The 19,776-nt window shown below is 40.7% G+C and overlaps 1 protein-coding gene across 1 annotated transcript; it reads left to right on the forward strand.

Annotated features, from left to right (window-relative positions):
- The first annotated feature begins 242 nt into the window (after positions 1-242).
- On the forward strand, positions 243-19,499 carry siah2l (seven in absentia homolog 2-like). The gene is made up of 3 exons (XM_079355987.1): positions 243-1,766; positions 14,990-15,169; positions 16,040-19,499. Exons 1-3 carry the CDS (start codon positions 1,278-1,280, stop codon positions 16,409-16,411), a joined length of 1,041 nt encoding a protein of 346 aa, XP_079212113.1. The 5' UTR covers positions 243-1,277; the 3' UTR covers positions 16,412-19,499.
- The last annotated feature ends 277 nt before the right edge of the window (positions 19,500-19,776 follow it).

The raw sequence follows: 19,776 nt of genomic DNA on the forward strand, positions 1-19,776 counted from the left end.
AAAACATCTCTGAGCACATTCATCTTATCTGATTTTACCTCCGTGTTTGTGTCACCTGGGTTCTCATTTTCAACACAGAACATTTTGAAATGTTTGAAACTTTTTGATTCAGAAACCATCATTAAATCTGAAATGTAAAAAAAAAAAAATATGACAAAGTATTTCTGAAAAAAGAGACATTGTTTAACCATATGCAGATAAAGAGATAATCATCATTGATGGTAGATCAATCAAGATACATTCAGATGTTGAAGCAGCACATAAAATAATTTGATGACACACAGAGGAAGCATTTGATGACACAAGTAGAAGGAAAATCGAAATACACTTGAGATAAATAAGAGGAAAGACATTGTTTGAGAGGTTGATCAATATCTTAAGAGTTAAAAATCTTTGGCAATTTAACAGGGAAGAGTTACAATCTTGAAGTGGCAGAGGTTGTAATGCATGTACGCATCCACTGGAGGGCAGTAGAGGTACATGACAGGTAACCGTAACCCAGGTATGTGCAGTTTAAAAAGGTTTTTGAATGACCATTTATCCAACACTCAACAAGCTGAAAATCTTTTAAAGTGTTTTAGTAGACAGTCAATGTTATCAAGCACATCAATGTATACTATATTTTTTGTCTTTAATTAAAACATCTCACATAGTCTGGCTGTCTTTATAGAGAATGTTCTCTGTCAGGCCTATATTCGATTATTATTGTCATGGGTTAATTTATTTAGAAGGAGCTATTTAATATTGTATTAAACGTACTTAAACCTATAATAAAAAAGTCATGTTTTGGGTTGAAACAATGGTTTGTTCATACATTTCGAATCTCAAGGCAAAGAAAACTTGAAAAAAAACCTGTTGATATAAGATGTTTCTTAAAATAAAAACTAAATTGGATATATTCTCTATTCTATTATTCTAATATTTTCAGGAATTCCTTGCGTTATGTAGTTAAAAACGTAATGTGTACAGCAGAAAATAGATGGATCAGGATGTTTACACTGGGGAGTAAGTAGTCTGTCAAAAAGAACAAAGAACATTAGCCATATTATAAACGCACTTGATTGAAAGACTTGTGGTGTTGATTTACTAGTTTGGTTTTTCACTTTCTTTCACTTTGTTGCCAAGCATTACGTAATGACACAGCTCTCCTCTCTGATTGGCCGGGTGTTCTGACAATCAAAGCTGCTGTATCCAATGACAGCGACTTGCAGAACAAACTGGCAGCCGCCATGTTGTGTCTCCGGGGGCTTGGAGCGACGTCCGGTAGTAAACAGTAGATGACGTTACCGCCCGCTCTGCAGTTCACAGGAAACGGACTGCATCTTGAAGTCATGAGCCGTCCGTCCTCAGCCGGAGCCGGAGGAGGAGGACTCGGGGCCGGGAAACCGGGCGGAGGGAAACACGGGGGATCGGGAAGCTCCGCTGCCGCCGCCGCCGCAGCAGCGGCAGCCGTGGCCGCTGCAGCGGCAGCAGCAGCCGGTGTGGGCTCTGTGGCCGGGTCGGGGTCTGTTACCCCTACCTCCTCTGTGTCCCTGAGCTCGGCCGGCCTGCCCGGGCAATCTCCAGAGCTCACGGCGCTGTTCGAGTGCCCGGTATGCTTCGACTACGTCCTGCCGCCCATCCTGCAGTGCCAGGCAGGTCACCTAGTGTGCAACCAGTGCCGCCAGAAGCTGAGCTGCTGTCCGACCTGCCGAGGCCCGCTCACCCCGAGCATCCGGAACCTTGCCATGGAGAAGGTGGCCTCCACGCTGCCGTTCCCCTGCAAGGTAAACCCCGCACACACTCAGCTGGTCCACCGCTCACAGAGAACTGACTCGAACACGAGCTGGCTGCTCACTTCTGTCTACTTTTCACGCAACTTCCTCATCCCGCAGTCAGCTAGCTGACGCTGACAGTTGTGTTACGTCACAGGGGAGCTCAGGAACCAAAACAAAAACGTGAAGTTTGTCTCGTGTGCTCCTCATCTTCTCCTTCTACTTCTTCTCCACACATACAGGGACATTACTAAACTCACACACATCTATACTATATATCATCAAACTGTGAGGCTTTTAAAACATTGAATGGCTATAATGACATATTAGATAGGGCTAATAAGCGAATAATGTGTGATTTTGTTTTCCTAATAAGCTTGATTCTTTGTTGAGAATTGTAAATGTGTTTACAGTGTTCAGTGAAACCGCTTACAAAGGTTGTCAACAAATGTCCATAGTCGGATTGATTTTTTCAAATGATATAATCTCAGTTGATCCTGTAGTGAAAAGTATAGAAACTTTAGAAAACTCCTGTCCATTTTTCGTTACCAATAGCTGGCATGAGAATGACACTGTTTTGTGCAATGTCGACAATGTGCAGGAGTTTGTCCAGATATGTTGCTTTAAAAAAACCTATATTGTGTGAGTTCTTGTTTTAATAGCAGGCAGACTCCTGCACTGTCTAAATGGTACAAAAACCATTGGCACGGTTTTAGAACGTTGCCAACATATTCACAACATATTTGATCATTTTTGACACTTTGCGATTCAAAATGATTCATTCTTCTTTAGTTTTAATAACTATACTGTATAGTATCAAAAAAAAAGTACATGTTTTTAAACACTCCACACCTCCTGTCACGTTTACTGAGCGCTGCCACGAGTACAAGAGAGAGACTTGTCTTCATTGCTCACAGACGATCATGAAGGAAATAATCGAATGAACCATATTCCTGTTTCGAAACCGTGGCAACGTTTACGTTTAAAGCCTCAGGCACCCAATATTGGATAATTTCTTGCTTTTAATGACCAAAAATTGCTCTTCGACACAGTGTCACTCCTGAAACTGAGATCACACTTCTTCTACTTTCTGTTTGTGTCTTTATGACACACCAGAAGGACTCGAGAAACATCTGTATGCTGACTTGTAATGCTGAACTCTTTATTTTGTTAGCTGCAGCTTTTGGTTTAAAATGATGATGATGCTTTATGATACTGTCTGACAACCTCAGAGGCTGAACATCTCTTCAAGTATAACACAGATGCTTGTCGAGCACATTTCCATCAGTTAGATTCAGAGTACACACACTGTGTCAAGGTGAAGATGCTCTGCCTCTTTTCAGATTCAATCTGATCCCAGGACATGAAATCAGGCTGCACATCCGTCAACTTCTCTTCTGTCTTCATTTAAAATGTCAGTCACGTTGTCTCGCTGCGCTTCTCTTTGCGTTTACATTTCAACCCGGGAAGATCTCATCTGCATTCATCCACACATTCACGGCCTACCTGCAGCCGCGTGTTTGTGCGTAACCACTGACACACACACACACACACACACACACACACACACACACACACACACACACACACACACACACACACACACACACACACACACACACACACACACACACACACACACACACACACACACACACACACACAGTGAAATCCCCTGCTGTTGTGTTTTAGTGCATTCATTTACCCATCGGCCTTTGCTGTGAGGCTTCTCCTCTAAATCCTGAGGTGTCTGATGATTGATCCCGATATTTTGACAGTTAAAGACTTAAATGTGGCTTGCTCTGTAGTAAAGCTGTGTAGTGTTCTCCCCTCTCTGTGTGTGCAACATCTGAACACCCACCTGTGTTATTGATCTTCTTGGAGAAATGTGCACAGATTTATATTCAGGGCACAGAATCAGAAGGCGTCAGTTCAGGTTGGAAACCACACAGCTAACTTATGAAGGACATGTCATGTTGTCAATGTCAAATATGTAGTCTGTTGTCTTTTTATCTTCACAAATTGGCTGGTCCTCCTCTGGTAAAACACTCATGTAACCTTTTAAACAGGTAGTTAAGGCTGCTTGATTAATCGCAAAAAACCCCCCACAATATTCATCACACATACAGGGGATCTCATTTCTAAGCGATGGTGATTCACTTGCTCCTGTTTCCCAGTGCATTCAGAACAAGCTGCATTCACATCAGTGTTTACCACGAACACGATCATCGTGCAAACACCTACATACACCACTAAATTCCAAAATGAGAGTTACGCTAATCCAATCCTAACTTGATCCCATCCCAAATATGTCCGCTCGGCACTCACTGAACTCCGAGTAAAAGTAGCAGTCGCGCACATCCAGTAAGGTGCCTGTCTCAAAGGTCAGTATTCAATGAATAAAAGAAGGAGACCCCACATTTGCTCCCTTTTCGTGCGTTTATTAAGAAAACATCCCGTGAGCGAGTGACGTTTCGAGCACAGCTCTTCTTCAGACTCAAAAATCAAACATTTCAACAGCCGGTATTTAACCCCTCCCTAAGGGTCACATGATGAGTCACATGGGTAGGGAGGACCTATAGATAGTGATACACTGTGATGATATATACAACATACATTTTTAGTGTTTCTTATGTACACATATATGCAGTTATCCATATACTATATATAGGAACATCAGGTCTCTCGGCCGTCACACATATCTAGGTGACAAAAATGGGGTGTTATCCCTTAGACTTTGATGGGATGGCTGAGATAAAAAAACAAGGATTAATACTTTATCACATTTCGTAAGAGAATCTACTGTATTGACTATGTGAAAGAACCTTACACAGATGTATGGACACACATTCATAAATGAACAGATACACTTGTCAGATCACATCATGTTGGATAATAACATTGCTTTGTTGTTTTTTCATTGCTTTGTTTTTTTTTTTTTGTTTTTTTTACAGGAACGGTTTGATGCTGAAGTCATCATTTAATAGAGTTTGATAGACTCAATACCTACAGTATGTATTTTAGGGACGCCACACTGTGGCGGGCCTCCGTGAAATGGACTGCCACAGGGCTGGATGGGTCTTTGTTGCGGATGGCTCACCTGTGTTCTGTTATTCTGGTTTTTAGTGGTCGTGTGGTTTTTTCCTACCGCTCACTGAACTCTCCATCAGTCAGTCGGTTTACATGCACTGTCAAGACAAGCTCCGTGGGGTCATTTATTTGGACTCCCAGGATACAAGCACTGCGGGAAAATCGATTGTTAATGAGCAACGTTTGTCCAACTCCACCCCGGTTGGTGTGCGGCGATACGCCGAGTCGCTTGTTACTGTTGGACCTTCTTCGAACAAGTTAAGCAAGCAGCCAGCTGGTTGTGCGCTGAGCGCTGAAAACGTGGACGTCTTTACAGCTCTGCACACATTTTGTACTTTCTCCAACCTTGACTTTTGGTACAAATGGGATGCACGCTGGTGATGTTCAAAGAAAGACAACAGAGGGACTTGTGCTTCAGTACACATTTATGCCTTTGGGTCTAATACAGACATTTTCTGTTCCCTGTTTTCTGTTGTTACTTGATGGACTCTGAGTATGTGTGCTTGTGTTTTTTCTCTGTGTTTCTTTTTTTGACCCGGCTGACAAAAAAACAAAAAACAACAACAATAAAGTTGAAGAGTAAATAGAACCCATACCCTATCACATTATCTTGGTGACTTAGTCCAACTTGGAGACATTTGTCTTTGTACAAACAGAGGACATAATGTCGGAGCTTTTCTTCGTATTAAGGCTACAAAGCTTCAGAATAACTTGTCTCACTCTTCACTTATTAATAGTCACCTGAAGCTCGGGACACGGCTGCAGATCTTTCCCAGAAACAGGTTTCCAGTGACATGTTGTTGGCGAGGAAGTAGTGAATGTATAATATCCGTTATAACCTGAGCATAGAGTGAAGACTTTATCCAGAGATGACAGATCTACAAATGCTTCACACCATGAGGCACACTCACAGCGACGCATAATAAACAGAGCAGAGACATCACTCAGAGCAGGGAAAACTACTGTTTTTCAGATAGACGAGATTTATGTTTATGTGTGTTATGTTTTACAGTAAAACTGAGAAAGGAAAAAAGAAAAAAACGCATGTTTTATTATGTTGTTTATGTACACATCAATGTATAACTGTAAAAACTGAGGGGGGGAGGGCTGCTTCTTTTAGCAGCTGGCATATACCCCCCCCCCCCCCCACACACACACACACACACACACACACACACACACACACACACACTGATACGCTAGGTACAGTGTGTGATATAAAAACAGCAAAGTTAAGAGAAGAGAAAAAAACGTGTGTACTACCACTGTGTGTGTGTGTGTGTGTGTGTGTGTGTGTGTGTGTGTTTCAGGTCTGTGTGTGTGTGTGTGTGTGTGTTTCTCTCAGGTGTGTGTGTGTGTGTGTTTGAGGTCTGTTTGTGTGTGTGTGTGTGTGCGCGTGCGTGCGTGTGTTTTGGGGGAGTCGACAGATGCTGGGAGGAGGAGGAGGAGGAGGAGGAGGAGGATCATACTCGGCTGAGCGATACTCTCCTTTTATTCTCTCTCTCTCTCTCTCTCTCTCTCTCTCTCTCTCTCTCTCTCTCTCTCTCTCTCAGCTTTCTTTCTCCCCGCCCCCACTGTGTGTGTTTCTGCGTGTGTGTTTTATTCCTGTGTGTTCACGTGTGTGTGTGCTGCAGCAGCAATATTCTCGTGACGCTGCTGTGCGGTCGGTTGGAGGGAGAATGTTTTCCTGCTGCTCAGTCAGAGAGAGGAAGAGAGCGAGTGAGAGCTCTTTACTGACAGAGTGAGAGAGAGTGTGTGTGTATGTGTTTGTGTGTGTTTCTGGTATTCACCGCTGGTTGGACGGACAAACGCCACATAGCTTGAGCGAGTGTGTCGGTATTTGTTCCGGCTCTGAGATCGGTGTCAGTGAGCTTGTGTGTGTGTGTGTGCCTTTTTTCACCACAGAAGAAGAACACAGTTTGTTGTTGTTGTTTTTTCTTCTGCTGCTGCTGCTGCAGCAGGAGAGAGAGAGAGAGAGAGAGAGAGCGGGCGAGCGAGGTTCAGCTGCATTTCTGCTTCGTCCAACAGGAGCTGGTACGTGTGTGTGTGAGAGATTGATTATTCATTGGTTTTTGTTTTGATAAATCATTCATTCATCTTTTGATCTTTGGGTAGACTGGACTTAAATATTGATTAAAAAGGGATTTTAACGTCAGTGGATCATATCCAATGAATGGACTCATTGTTTAAAGTAAAGTGTGTGTGTGTGTGACTGGATATGAATTTGTGTCTTAGAAGTTATCTTATCTTTATTGATTCTTCTGCCAGTATCAATCACAAGTTACTGTGTAGAAAGAAAATGTTCATCTTTTTTCTGAAAATCAGAAATCCAATTTAAATGTGAACTTCAGTCAGTGGAACAGGCGCAAAGCACATCTTTGTATCGTGGACAAAGCCTTTAGCAGTAACACCGGGGATACAACACGAGGAACGACACTAAGTTCAGATCCAATATTCTGTAAGATATGACATTGCTGTAAGGCAGGTAGATCAGGATTTTTTTACACCTTTTTTTGACCTAAATATTCGGTGGAGTGTCAGAGGAGAAAAGGAAGCGTCATCATTTTTTTTTTGTCGTTTTCACGTCAGTGTGTTTATTACATGACAACAGTTTTATTAATCATTGCAGCTCCACTCGTGTACACATGAACTAATGAAGGAGACAATAACGCTGGGTCTTACACGTTATCGACTTCTAATCAAATAATCACCGTTTAACATTTTCAATCATTTTTTCCACGTGTTGTATAAAGGATTGAATAAAACTACATCTAGTTTGGAAGACAGGGGCGTTAGAGAGAAATGAATTCATTAAAAATGACAGGAAAACTTTTGCACACGTATCATTACCAAAGTATTTTTATGCGATTTTAAAGATTATTACACAGGAGATTGTTTTTCTCACTGAAACAAAGAATACTGCTTTCCCGCACACCATCTGTGTGGTTGTAAAGGATGCTGCTTGTTCCTTTACATCAAAACCACCCGCATAATTCATTCATAGAAGATGAGCAAGAAAATCGTCTAATAATCATCGTTAATAACTGTTCACATGTAGGTCACTGTAGGATCTTCAGCCTGTTGGAACAGCTTGTACACCTCATTAATGAAACATTACAATTCAGAACAAAGATGAACAAACAAGTGGAGACGATTTCCCAAAAGTGGGTGACGTCACAGAAATATATTTTTCCCACTATGGAGATGATTTCATGTTTGTGTGGAGATGAAGAGTGAGCTGTTCCACTGCTCATGACTCGATGCAGCGCTGTAGAACAATGTGCTGCTGCTATTTTTATCTCTATGAACATTTATTCAGAGTTATTTTTTGAATATGGAGCCTGACTTCAGTGTAGTGTCATTTCCCCTGAAGTTATTTGTGACTCAACCTTCACTACACTTGAAGTCATTTTTTCATGTATTTTTCAGAAACTGAAGCCGCTCCTTCATGCAGCCTCTGCTTGAGTTTTTTTGATCTCTCTGATATTTGATCTCCACGTGGCTCTGCGGTCGGTCTGAACAGCTGCTGACCAAAAGACCCATGTCTGTTTCACTCCTCCTCTCTGTCTGAGGATGTACGGAGAGCAGAGAGGGACAAACAACTCCAATACGTTCACATTTAACTTTAAAGTCTGCACCATAAACTGCTAAAAGAAATGGCTTCAAACACCCTTTTCAATCAGAGATACAATGACAGGTGGAGTTGTATCTTTGATCAACTTTGTCCAAAATATTTAAAATACATTGTAGTTTTAAACTAGTTAAAGGACACCATTTGGTGGACACACATTCACGTTTAGCAAACTTAATCCTCTCAACTTGACATTTTCATCCATTATTAAAAATTCAGAATGATGCACATAAACCAAACTATTTGAAAATATCACTGATGGAGATGATTGGGATAGGCTTTTTTTTTTTCTGGTAACGGTGTATCTCCATCGTTAGGGTTAGGCCTCCTCCACCGCCTCTCCCTGTTTCAAATTTGGATCCAGTGTCTATGCAGGCGTTTAGTGCTTTGGAGTTCTGTTTAGAAATGATTTATCAGCCACAGCTTTAAAAGTCTTTGGATACACTAAATGTATTCATATTAATATCAATATAATAAATATATTGAACATTTTGAATTTGAGTTGTTGAAACATTGTTTTCTTAGTAACTACATTAACAAATCATCAAAATTAGACGGCCCTTAATAATCAGGTTCAGATCGCATGTATCGTGTCGTGGGTTGAGTGTGTTGTTAATTTTTTTTTTCTATTTCTGTTTTATTATTATTATCTATAAATGTATTAAAACTGAAGGGTAAATGAATGTTAAAGTAAGTCTTTGTTTGAGCCGTACTCTTGTGCACGTGGAGCTGCTCTCAAAGTCATTTACCCTGAACACAAAGTTCATATTATTCACAAAGTCAGGATTCTAGCTCCTTTCTTTTTTTTTTCTTTTTTTTTTTTTCTTTTTTTTTGTTGTTGTTCTAGATCAGGTTAGTTGAAAATGTTCACCTGGTTGACCTTTAAACGATCAAAGAGACTGGTTTGTTTCTGCAGTGAGAAACAGAGGAGATCATTAAAAAGAACGTTTGAAGTTTGATTTCACACCAGGGGAAATGTCTATTTTTTAAAGCTTGTGAGAATGAGTCATCTCTGCTGGTTTCTGGACTGAAAGTTTGTAAGTAATCAGGCCTGTGTGTGTGTGTGTGTGTGTGTGTGTGTTTGTCAGCTGTGTGTGTGTGTATTCGATGCTGTGTCCGGCCTCCTGCCTGCCTCTCCTCAGGGAGCTGGCTCAGTGGCGTTGCCTGCTGGGTTGGCATCGTCACCACGGAGTTGGTGCAAGTAGCGCCGCAGGGCTAACGGCTAACACAGGACAACAACAACAACAACAACAACAGGGTTCAGAGGTCAAAGGCAGAGCCGGTCGACCTGTCGGCCGCACCAAACCGCTGCCCGGCAGTCAGGTGAGTTCAGGTTCAAAACTGCTGAGGTCTCAGTAATTCTCTTCTGTGGTGGATTTGATGCCAAACAGAATGTTTTTTTTAAATCCTTAAAACCGTTTCTTTTGCGCACACTCTCTGAACCTGATGTGTGATGTCACAGTGTCCATGTTTGGCCGGTCGTATGCAGAAAAAGAAATCCACAGCAGTCGGCCTCTGGATGAAATGCATTCGCTGGTTGAACACATAAACAAAGCAGATAGCGTTTTATTTAATTGGTAGCATCTTGAAGTTTTTACAGTCAAAGCATTTGTTGTCACGACTTTGCATGAATGTGAGCAAGCTCCTCTCGAGGTATTTATTAGAGCTTGAAAGTAGATTTTTAATATAAACTTCAAAGATTTTTTGGTAAACAATGATTGGCTGTAAAACACTGACCTAAACAACATTCTGCCGCCAGTGTTTTGGCAACCCAACAGTTTTAGACAGAACTCATGACAATAATTCAATAATTCAATTAAAAAAAAACTTTATTTGTCCCCGGGGAGCAATTCAAACAAGCTGACAGAACTAAATTCTGTCCCTGATGTAGTGGATGTGGAGAGACACCTTTTCTGTTTTATTGTTGCAGTGGAGTCCTTACAGATGGGATACATGTTTATAATAAAGCTCCCTATACTCTGATAATACGGAGTGAGTAGTCGATTCATTTCAAGTGGTTTTGTGACGGTAGAGTTATTTAAAGGAGATTCTCATATCACAGCCTCTGTAATCATTTCACACTATGATAGCATTGTTCAACCTGGCAGCAGATCTTGAAAGAACATTGGGTTTAGTCTCTGGTCCCTCACGACAGACTTGAGCACTCATTCTTATAAAATAGTAATGCTGTATAATGCGTACAGATTTTATTCACCGTTTTTTAGGGTCATCAGGAGATTGGATTGACCACCAGAAAGTTTGCCTAACCCTTTTTCTCCTTCTCGTGGGAGAAATTACAACTCAACCCCAGTAATAAGAGACGTTCAGGGTCCAGAGTGGGAATAAAAGCGGCTCCGTATTGCTACTAGCTTTAGTTCTGGGACCTGACTTCATCTGTTCAAGTCCTCGGATGAATCCGAGTATTGATCGGATGCAAATTGACTCGACTGATTTTCCTCCAAAGATCAAATTAAACCGCTCTGAACTCGAGCGTGATGGAGGGAATCTTTTTACATGTAACCCATTTACCAAGTGGCCTCACCGCACACACACACACACACACACACACGCACACATGCACACACATGCACACACACACACAGTGCTTTTAGCTTGATTGGTATTGATCTCGGCCCTGCAGAGTGTTTTTCTTGCTGCTCTGCGGCTCTGATGGATCTGGTGTGAGCTGGTTCACATTTTTTATATTTAGTTCTGGTTAAAGGTGACATCATTCTGCAGATGTTTAGCTTCTGGTTAAACATGCTGCATGTGTGCACAGCTGGTTTATTGCCAAAGTATAAAATGGATCCAGTGAAGTGTGATTGTATTTTGTGCGTCTTTGCTGTTTGAGCTTTAATGCTGCTGAACCAAACGGATCCAGCGTTGAGCTAGTTTAACTCGACTCAGCTTGTTTGATCTCAGGTGTATCAGTAAGAGATGAACGTGTGAAGTCATTTGGAAAGTGTGTCTCCAGAGAGAAGTCTATTTTAACACCATCACTCCGTATCTGGGTCACTGTTGTTTAAAAAGATATGAGTCATTTCATTGTTTATGTGAAAATAACGTTTTTACAATGAGCTTCTATCGTTGCTCAGGTTCTATAAACAGCCTCGGGAGTTGTTTGTAAAATCCTGTTCAAACAGCCCATAAAAGAAACCATTACAGCTGGAGGGCTTTGTTCTATTTGCAGCTAAGACTCTTGTCTCTTTATCACATTGTTTGTTTAATATGTCAATACGGTTTGGAGTGTAAGCTCTTCAACACGTTTGATAGTGTAAAGAGACACAATCTGTATTATTTTAATAAAAGTTACCGAAGCTTTACAAAAAACTTAAATCAGTCCAATTTAATGTCAAAAGCAACCTCATGAGAGCACCGTCTATGTTACAACTTTTGGTAGTGAAACACAGCCAAAGTATTTTGACAATTTAAAAAAAAATGGAAAACAAGAAATTGCCCGACACGTGTGTTGAGGTCGGAGGTGATCATCAGTTTCCATCGCTCTCACAGGCTGATGAAGCTGCAACTTAACCTTGACTTAGTAACCCTGAGCCTTTTAACTGTCTATGTTTTACTAGTGTTACAGCCTCTGCAACAACAGATAGCAGTCAAATATAAGGTATGGTTTATGATACTGAAGTTTATTTTCTGTGTAAATACAAAATTAGTTCTGTGTCATTACTTAAAATCCATAAAGTCAAGCAGCCGGTTGGTGTAAATGAAAAGGCTGTTGTTGTTTTTTGCAGCCTGGTGCCCTTTTTCAGGAAGCTGCTGCTGTGTTCTGACCTGCTGCAGCTGATGAATATTTCATGTGATGAACAATGAAACTGTTGCTGTGTCACCTCCTTCCTCCGCTTCATCACATCACTGATACTTCGTCCTTAAACAGTCAGTGAAGGATATTGCTGTCCAGGTAGACGTGTGTGCAGCTGTTTCTGCGTTTGTAAATCCGAAATGTGTCTGTGTAAAACAAACCAAAGAGATGTTAGAATGATATGTTCTCCTCTTTCTGTTTCCTCCTGCACAATTTTTTTTTGTCTTTTATCCAGGACTGTGCTGCTCCTCCAGGAGATAATCCTGTCATCACACTGTCAGACAGAACAGTCTATCACAGCCACTCCTCCTTTAAATCCTATTTTATCAGCTAAATGTCTTCAGTTTTTTAAGAACTAGGTTAACTGACTTAACGACGTAGGTTAATACTAACAGAACCCATTTTTTCTCTTTGTGCCGATTTTGATTTCCACTTGTGATTCTGTGATTCCTGTAGCAGTGTGAGTGGAGGCCAGTGGGAGTATATGCATGTATGGATCGTGCTCTTGCATGTTTCAGAGAAACTTTTCCTCGTGTGAATGCACCTTCAGTTGATGGCAGCTGATGTTTTGGAAGGCTAAACTTAAAAAATAAAATAAAAAATGGAATGGTCATTCCATGAGCTCATGAGCTAAGCAGCTAGCTATCCTTCTCGCTTACAGTCACAGAGGCGAGTCGGTTGAATGAAACTCAACCCACACATGACAACACCCTCCACTGGTTATCTTCTTTCAGTTAGGATGGAACAACCAATGGCACATTTAGTATTTATAGATATCTACATTTACCGGTTCGGTCTGAGAGATGGAGGAGTTATAGATTGTGCATTGGCTGCTCCTTTAATAAACCACTTTCATGTATTACTCTTGTGTATCTGACCCAAGTTAAAAGGTTGATATTGCAGCTCGGATCATTGTGCATACGGTACAGAGCATCTCATTAAAAGGACCCCGCTTTGTTTTGGGTGATTAAAATCTCTCTATTTTACCAACATGTGACTGGTCCTAGCAGGAAGATAAAAAGTCTCCATCTCTGTTATTGTTCCATGAGAGGAGCTTATCAATCGTTTTTCATAGAGCTGCTCTGGGCAAGTCAAATGTTTGTTTGTTTGGTTCCCACCTACAAACTCTTCCCAAAGGAAACCAAAGCTTGTTTGTCTCCGGTTTGGTCTTTGGAGTCTATCGAGGGCCTTCAGGTCATGGACTGGGTTTTGTTCAACAAAAGGAAATTCATTTTTATTTTTTACACCACGGGTGAATTTTTCTCTTGCGCAAGGGAAGTTTCGTAGGATTTTTACGACAATTGTATAGAAGCTTAAAACTCTGGTATCATGACAACCTGAGTGTGAACCTAACAATTTACCAATAATAGCATTCTCTCAATTTATTGGTCAACATAAACATACCTATGCAGTCTTACTCGGGAGTAACGGATCTTTCAATGGATACATTCGAAACAAACTGTCTGGGAATTTTTTATTTTATTTTTTAAAGCTTTTTTGATTTAAATGTTATTCTTTGATCCGGTCTCAGCCAGGCTGTCATGACAACAAACGGACCAATCAGCAGGCATCTTCTAGACTCACTGCAATCAAAGTGAAAGTGATTGAAATTTCTGCTCGCATTTCATGTCTCACTCTTTCAGTCTCTTCTCATCTTTATGTATGCTCGCTCGCTCTCTCTCTTGCTCTCTCTCTTTCTCTCTGATGTTCAAACAGCATCTCTAACGACTCGTTCTTCCTCCCTGGAGTCTCTCTGTTCTCTCTGTCTTCCTGAGCTCCTCGTCGCCTTGCTGTTTTCACACCTCATTTACTTCCCCCTCGGCTGCAGGCTGCTCTATCTATAGGCGCTGTTCAGGATAAAAGGGGGGATTGGGGGGGGGAAATCCCATCACTGTGACCTTCAGCAGCTTCTCAGAATACCTGAGGAGAAAGCTTCAGCTGATACATTCATAATCTGCACCTGAAATACCAGGGTGGAGAAAAGCCTCGGAGGGTGATTTTATTCCTCAGCTTCTTCAGGATCAGTCAGATCAGAGAAAATACAAACGTAGTGAGAGGTCGCTGAGAGAGGGGGAGAAACAAAGCAGAGGTGAAGAAGAAGAAATACATGAAAACACAGCAAGTAGATCAAAGTGGGATTCATCTCTCAATTTTGTAAGGAGTCATAAAGGTGCCACGACAGGATATATATATATACACATATACATATATATATATATATTTATATATACATACATACAATGTATTTATAGAAGAAGAAAAAAACAGCGTCTCCTCACATTGGAGTTTCAATGTCGCTCCTCGTCTTTAAAAAAAGCTGTGACATGATCCTTTGACTGCGTGTACACATTTCAAGTTGGGCTTGTTTCCTTTCCATGTTTTACAAAATAAATGAGTCTTGAACAGATCAGTGTGCGCTGTGCAGATGCTTGGATGGATTTTACCCAAAGAAAGAAAGGATGGAACAAATATACATTTCAGAGTTTCAAACTGATTCACTGATTCAGTAGAAAAGCACTCGATGTGGTTCTCTTTGCAAGGCGGATACTGAAACTTACAGAGCATAGAATTCAATATTTAACGCCAGGTGTGTCCTAACAGCGAGCGTCCGTTAGGACACGGTATGATAATCTGGACTGTATAGCAGTTTTTTAGTGAACTGTACCTTTTAAACCTCCTCCCTGTCTCTGTCCTCCTCAGTACTCATCGGCTGGCTGCCTGCTGACTCTCCATCACAGCGAGAAACCCGACCACGAGGAGGTGTGTGAGTTCAGGCCGTACACCTGTCCGTGTCCCGGCGCCACCTGCAAGTGGCACGGCTCCCTAGAGGCCGTCATGCCTCACCTGATGCACGCTCACAAGTCCATCACCACGCTGCAGGTCAGGAAATACACATACAGTCAACTCTCAAGGGCCACACGAAGGGGATCATTTTATGTTAAAGCTGAACAGTTTCACTTAAACATGATTGATTTTAGGAAATGTTTTTTGTCAATATTAATTCCAATTATAGATTCTGGAAATCAGGAAGATTATAACAGTCTGTCAGGGATTTATAGTTCTTTGAATTGATATCGAGGAGACAGGAATTTGGAATTCTTAAAGTCATCAATTTTATTACCTTCCATTTTCACTTTTTTTTCCCGAAAGACTTTCTCCCATAAAGGGCCGTCATGTTTGCAAGCTGCTGAGGAAATTATTATGAGAGAATTACTGACAGGAAATAAAGGTCAGGTCAGCACACTCTCGTTTATTAGTAGGGGTGGGAAACGCAGGCTGAGCCATGAAAAGACATATGCGAGACAATCTAATAGGTAAAACATAAACTAAAGAATATAAAAGGAGGAAGCATTTGCCGCCTGGAGAGAGAGCGCAACGTCTAGCAGCTTTTTCCGACCGTGCCATTTTTGGGTTGCCCTTTCCGAGCGCTCAAGTTGAAAATCTTTCCACGTTTTAGAAAGGCGATGTCGACATCACCGGCGCATTTTTTCAATAGTATGATCTTCCCCGTATTGACCTCCCCTGTGCTCAGTATCTGATCGGGAAAAAAATGATCTCAAACAAGAAACTCTGAGTAAAAAATGAAGGAGCTGTGGTGGCCATTTCTCAATTCAAATACCTTTTAACATCATTGGGCACTGATGCCAACTCATTCAATACTGAGAATAAATAAGAAAACAATGAACGTGAGTCATGAAAAGTGAATGAAAGAAATTCTCGTTCGCCTTCTTAAACTCTCTCTTTGTGCAGGGGGAAGACATAGTGTTCTTGGCGACAGATATCAACCTGCCTGGCGCAGTGGACTGGGTGATGATGCAGTCGTGTTTCAGTCACCACTTCATGCTGGTTCTGGAGAAACAGGAGAAGTACGAGGGTCATCAACAGTTCTTCGCTGTCGTGCTGCTCATCGGCACCAGGAAGCAGGCCGAGAACTTCGCATACCGCCTCGAGCTCAACGGCAACCGACGACGGCTCACCTGGGAGGCCACACCACGCTCGATCCATGACGGTGTGGCTGCTGCCATCATGAACAGTGACTGCCTGGTTTTCGACACCTCTATAGCGCATCTGTTTGCCGACAACGGCAACCTGGGGATCAATGTCACTATCTCCATGTGCTGACAGGACTGAGCTGCGTTTAGAGGACTGATACAGAGACAAGATCGAGGGACAATTCAGGAGGAACGGACAAGTTCAATTGACCCTCTGTCTCGTTCTGAGCTTACAGGGACTCCTGTGTACATGAACTTATGCAGCTGGAATTGTTATGCAGGAGAAAAACATTTCAACAGCTTTTTAAAGGAACCCTGCAGGTGAAACAGATACCTGCTCCACCCGTGTGATGTCTCTTTGGTATTTGACGACTGACGGGACAGTACAGGTCGTCCCGTTGTCCTTGGAACCGGTCGGTCGATAAAGGAAGGAAAAGTGGACAAAATCTCTACCAGCAATCAGCATCAGATAGATAGATAGATGTACTTCATTGATCCCAAGCTGGGAAATTGTGCAGGCATGCTGCTTTGACAGCAGTCCGTCACGCTGGACTCAAACTGAGCTAGCCCAAGTTTACTCTCTTGGAAAGAAGCAATTAACGTCTAAAAACAGCAGCTCCACCACACTTCTTGTCAGACAGATGCATATGCAATATTCTGCCCTTTACTGCTCATGAGCAGCTTTCAGTCCTGGTTGAGTCTATATTGAGTCTATTTAGGTTGTCATGATAGCAGAAATGTTAACTTTGATATGATTCTAACAAAAATAGAAGTTAAAGGCACCAAGTATTGGGTTGTTTCTTGTTTTTAATTATCCAAAATTGTAAGTAAAGTCATGCACACTGTGGTTATTATTTTGACAATGGCTTTGTGCAGTGTAGACTGTGTGTGGGAATTTTTCCTGGAGATTTTGGTAACTCCTACACGTCAGTTTTATATTGTTTGATTTTTACTACAATCATACAAAAGTATATACAAATTCTGGTACCATGACAACCCCAACATAAAACAGATACACTGGTATGAAATAAAAAAAATGCTTTGATTGGCTCAAAAGGCCTTGAGCTGCTGTTACATTAAAGTTGAATAATGTAAACAAACCTGAACAAACTCTTTAATTGAGTGAAGTAGTGCGGTGGGTGAGAGGTTGCGGCCACATTTTGGAAATCAGTGTGCGACTTCTGTGGTTGCAGCTGAGATTTGGAATCCAGTTAATCCTCAGACCTTTCTTAATCTCAGATGAAATCGGTGAAATGGAGGACCAATCCTCCTGTCCCTCTTTCTGCAGTCTGTTTAGCCACCAGCGCCTTACTTTTCTACAGCCAACCTCCTCTTCTTTCTGTTGGAGCTCTTTCTGAGGAAGTCTTAGTGCTGATGTGGTTCTTAATCACTGAAAATCTGCCTGGGGAGGGAGAATCAAACAACTGAGACTCTTGCAGAAATGATGAAATAGATGTTATTTTACAGATTTTAAAATGTCTGTTAGCTTGGTTGAAGCCACAGTTACACAATGCATGGACATTAGTATCTATGAAGACGCACTGTGGGTAATATTTAAGATTTCCCAACATTCCTTATCTCTAAACCATTGTAGCAATTGACCAGGAAGAAATCAACTTCACCAGATACCTCTGATCACACTCGTTTGTAACTCAACCACAAACCCCTCAGACCTCAGCAGAACTTCCTCTGTGTTTTTGTTTGTTAGAAAACCAATCTAAAAGGGGAAAAATTCAACGACATCCCTCTGTGAGTTTCTAAAATACTAACCCCTAAAAAGTGATGCAATAACGAATGGCTCTTTTAAAAAAATAAATAGATGATAGGTTTATGAGTTAGATTCATTTTGGCTGACGTACATTAGCTTGCAATATGACTATTTTTTTTAGCAGCCAAGAGGTCAATTAGCAATTCTCATGCAGAATACACGACCAAGCTTTCATATCTCCACAAAGGTGTTAATCAGTTAGCTAACATGCAAGTGTCTCGGCTAACATAATTACAATGAGTATTGGGTCTTAATTCAAATTTGGCTAGTTAAATGTACATTTCTAGATAACTCTTTATTTTAGAAAGTCAGAGATACTTTTTCTACTTGGCTAAAGTCAATTATCACGGCCAAAATATATTAACCTAGATGTTAAATTGACGCTATACAAATAAAGATTGAAATAGTAAGCTTAGTTTTGTTTAAGAGTTTTTCGCTTAAATTCAGCAAAGTCATTAATTAACTTGACATTTTTGCAAAGATAATATACAGGTGAAAAGATTATTTAGCCAGGTTTTAGAGCAAATAATTTGGATCTGACTTGCTGAAGACAATGTTAGCTAGCAAGACCTTACATTGTTTGTGAATTGACAAAGCTAAATGTTAGTTGAATTAGCTTGTAAATGTATTATATAGCCAGGTAGTTCCAAAGCCTTATCATTTTATTATTTAATTATTGCAGGATCTCAACTGGTAATACGTTCAATAATGTTAGCTGATATACATTAGTTTGCTAGATAACTTTTTCTTCTGGAAGGAGGGATTGGGAGATAGCTAAATTTTAGTTAAGATGCGTATTAGCTGTTTTCTAGCAAGCTTATATATCCTTGCGAAGGAATAAGTAACGTATTCAGCTAACTAAAAAATATACAGACAGCTACAATGAAAGTAACCTAAATGAAACATACTTTTTTTGGCCTTTGTATTGTTGATTTATTGTCATGTTGGACTGCTAATGTAAACTGTAAAGGAGGAAACAATATATTGCTGCCATTCCAGAAAATATAAAGGAACATCGTATTTTATTTAGTATTGATTGGACTAAAATCCAACATGTTCAACAATGCATATTTTACATTTTTAATACACATAAATGATTTAATACAATCTAAAAAACACAGAGGAATTACTGCTCTCTAATCTTCACTTTCACTTAACAACCTGCCGACTTTCTATGAAATGTTTAAAGATATTGTAAAAAAGTTGTAATAACAGTATATATTTTCTATAAACAGAGACTGCTGCATTTATTCCTGTGCTGTTTTGGACATGTATTTGTGTTAGCGATTGCTCGGATGTACAGAGAGTTTCATATTTTCTAAGGGGTTTCTGATACTGTTGTTAACTCTCCTGTTCTGCTGCTGTAGCTTGCTGAAATGTCGCACCTCAAAATGTGTTATGGGATAAAATAAAGACAAGGAAGTCAAACAGGGACTACTATCAAAAACAACTGTTATTTTTTCTCCCAATGATGCAGAAATACGTCATTTACTTTCAAGAAGTGAAAGGTGTGTCATATCCTGATCTTTCAATTAAAAATGTATTTTTAATTTACAAGGACTAAAATGCAAGTTGACCACTATGACTCCCACGGTGCATTTACCATTCAGAGATTTACAGTATTTTTAATGAGCTACTGCTAACTGTAATGAAACATGTTATTTACTAGCCTAGAACAGAAGCTGAGACTCATGGGTATTGTAGGTCTGATCAATCGACCAAACTGG

Source organism: Symphodus melops (assembly GCF_947650265.1).
Source record: "Symphodus melops genome assembly, chromosome: 11".
Taxonomy (NCBI): domain Eukaryota; kingdom Metazoa; phylum Chordata; class Actinopteri; order Labriformes; family Labridae; genus Symphodus; species Symphodus melops.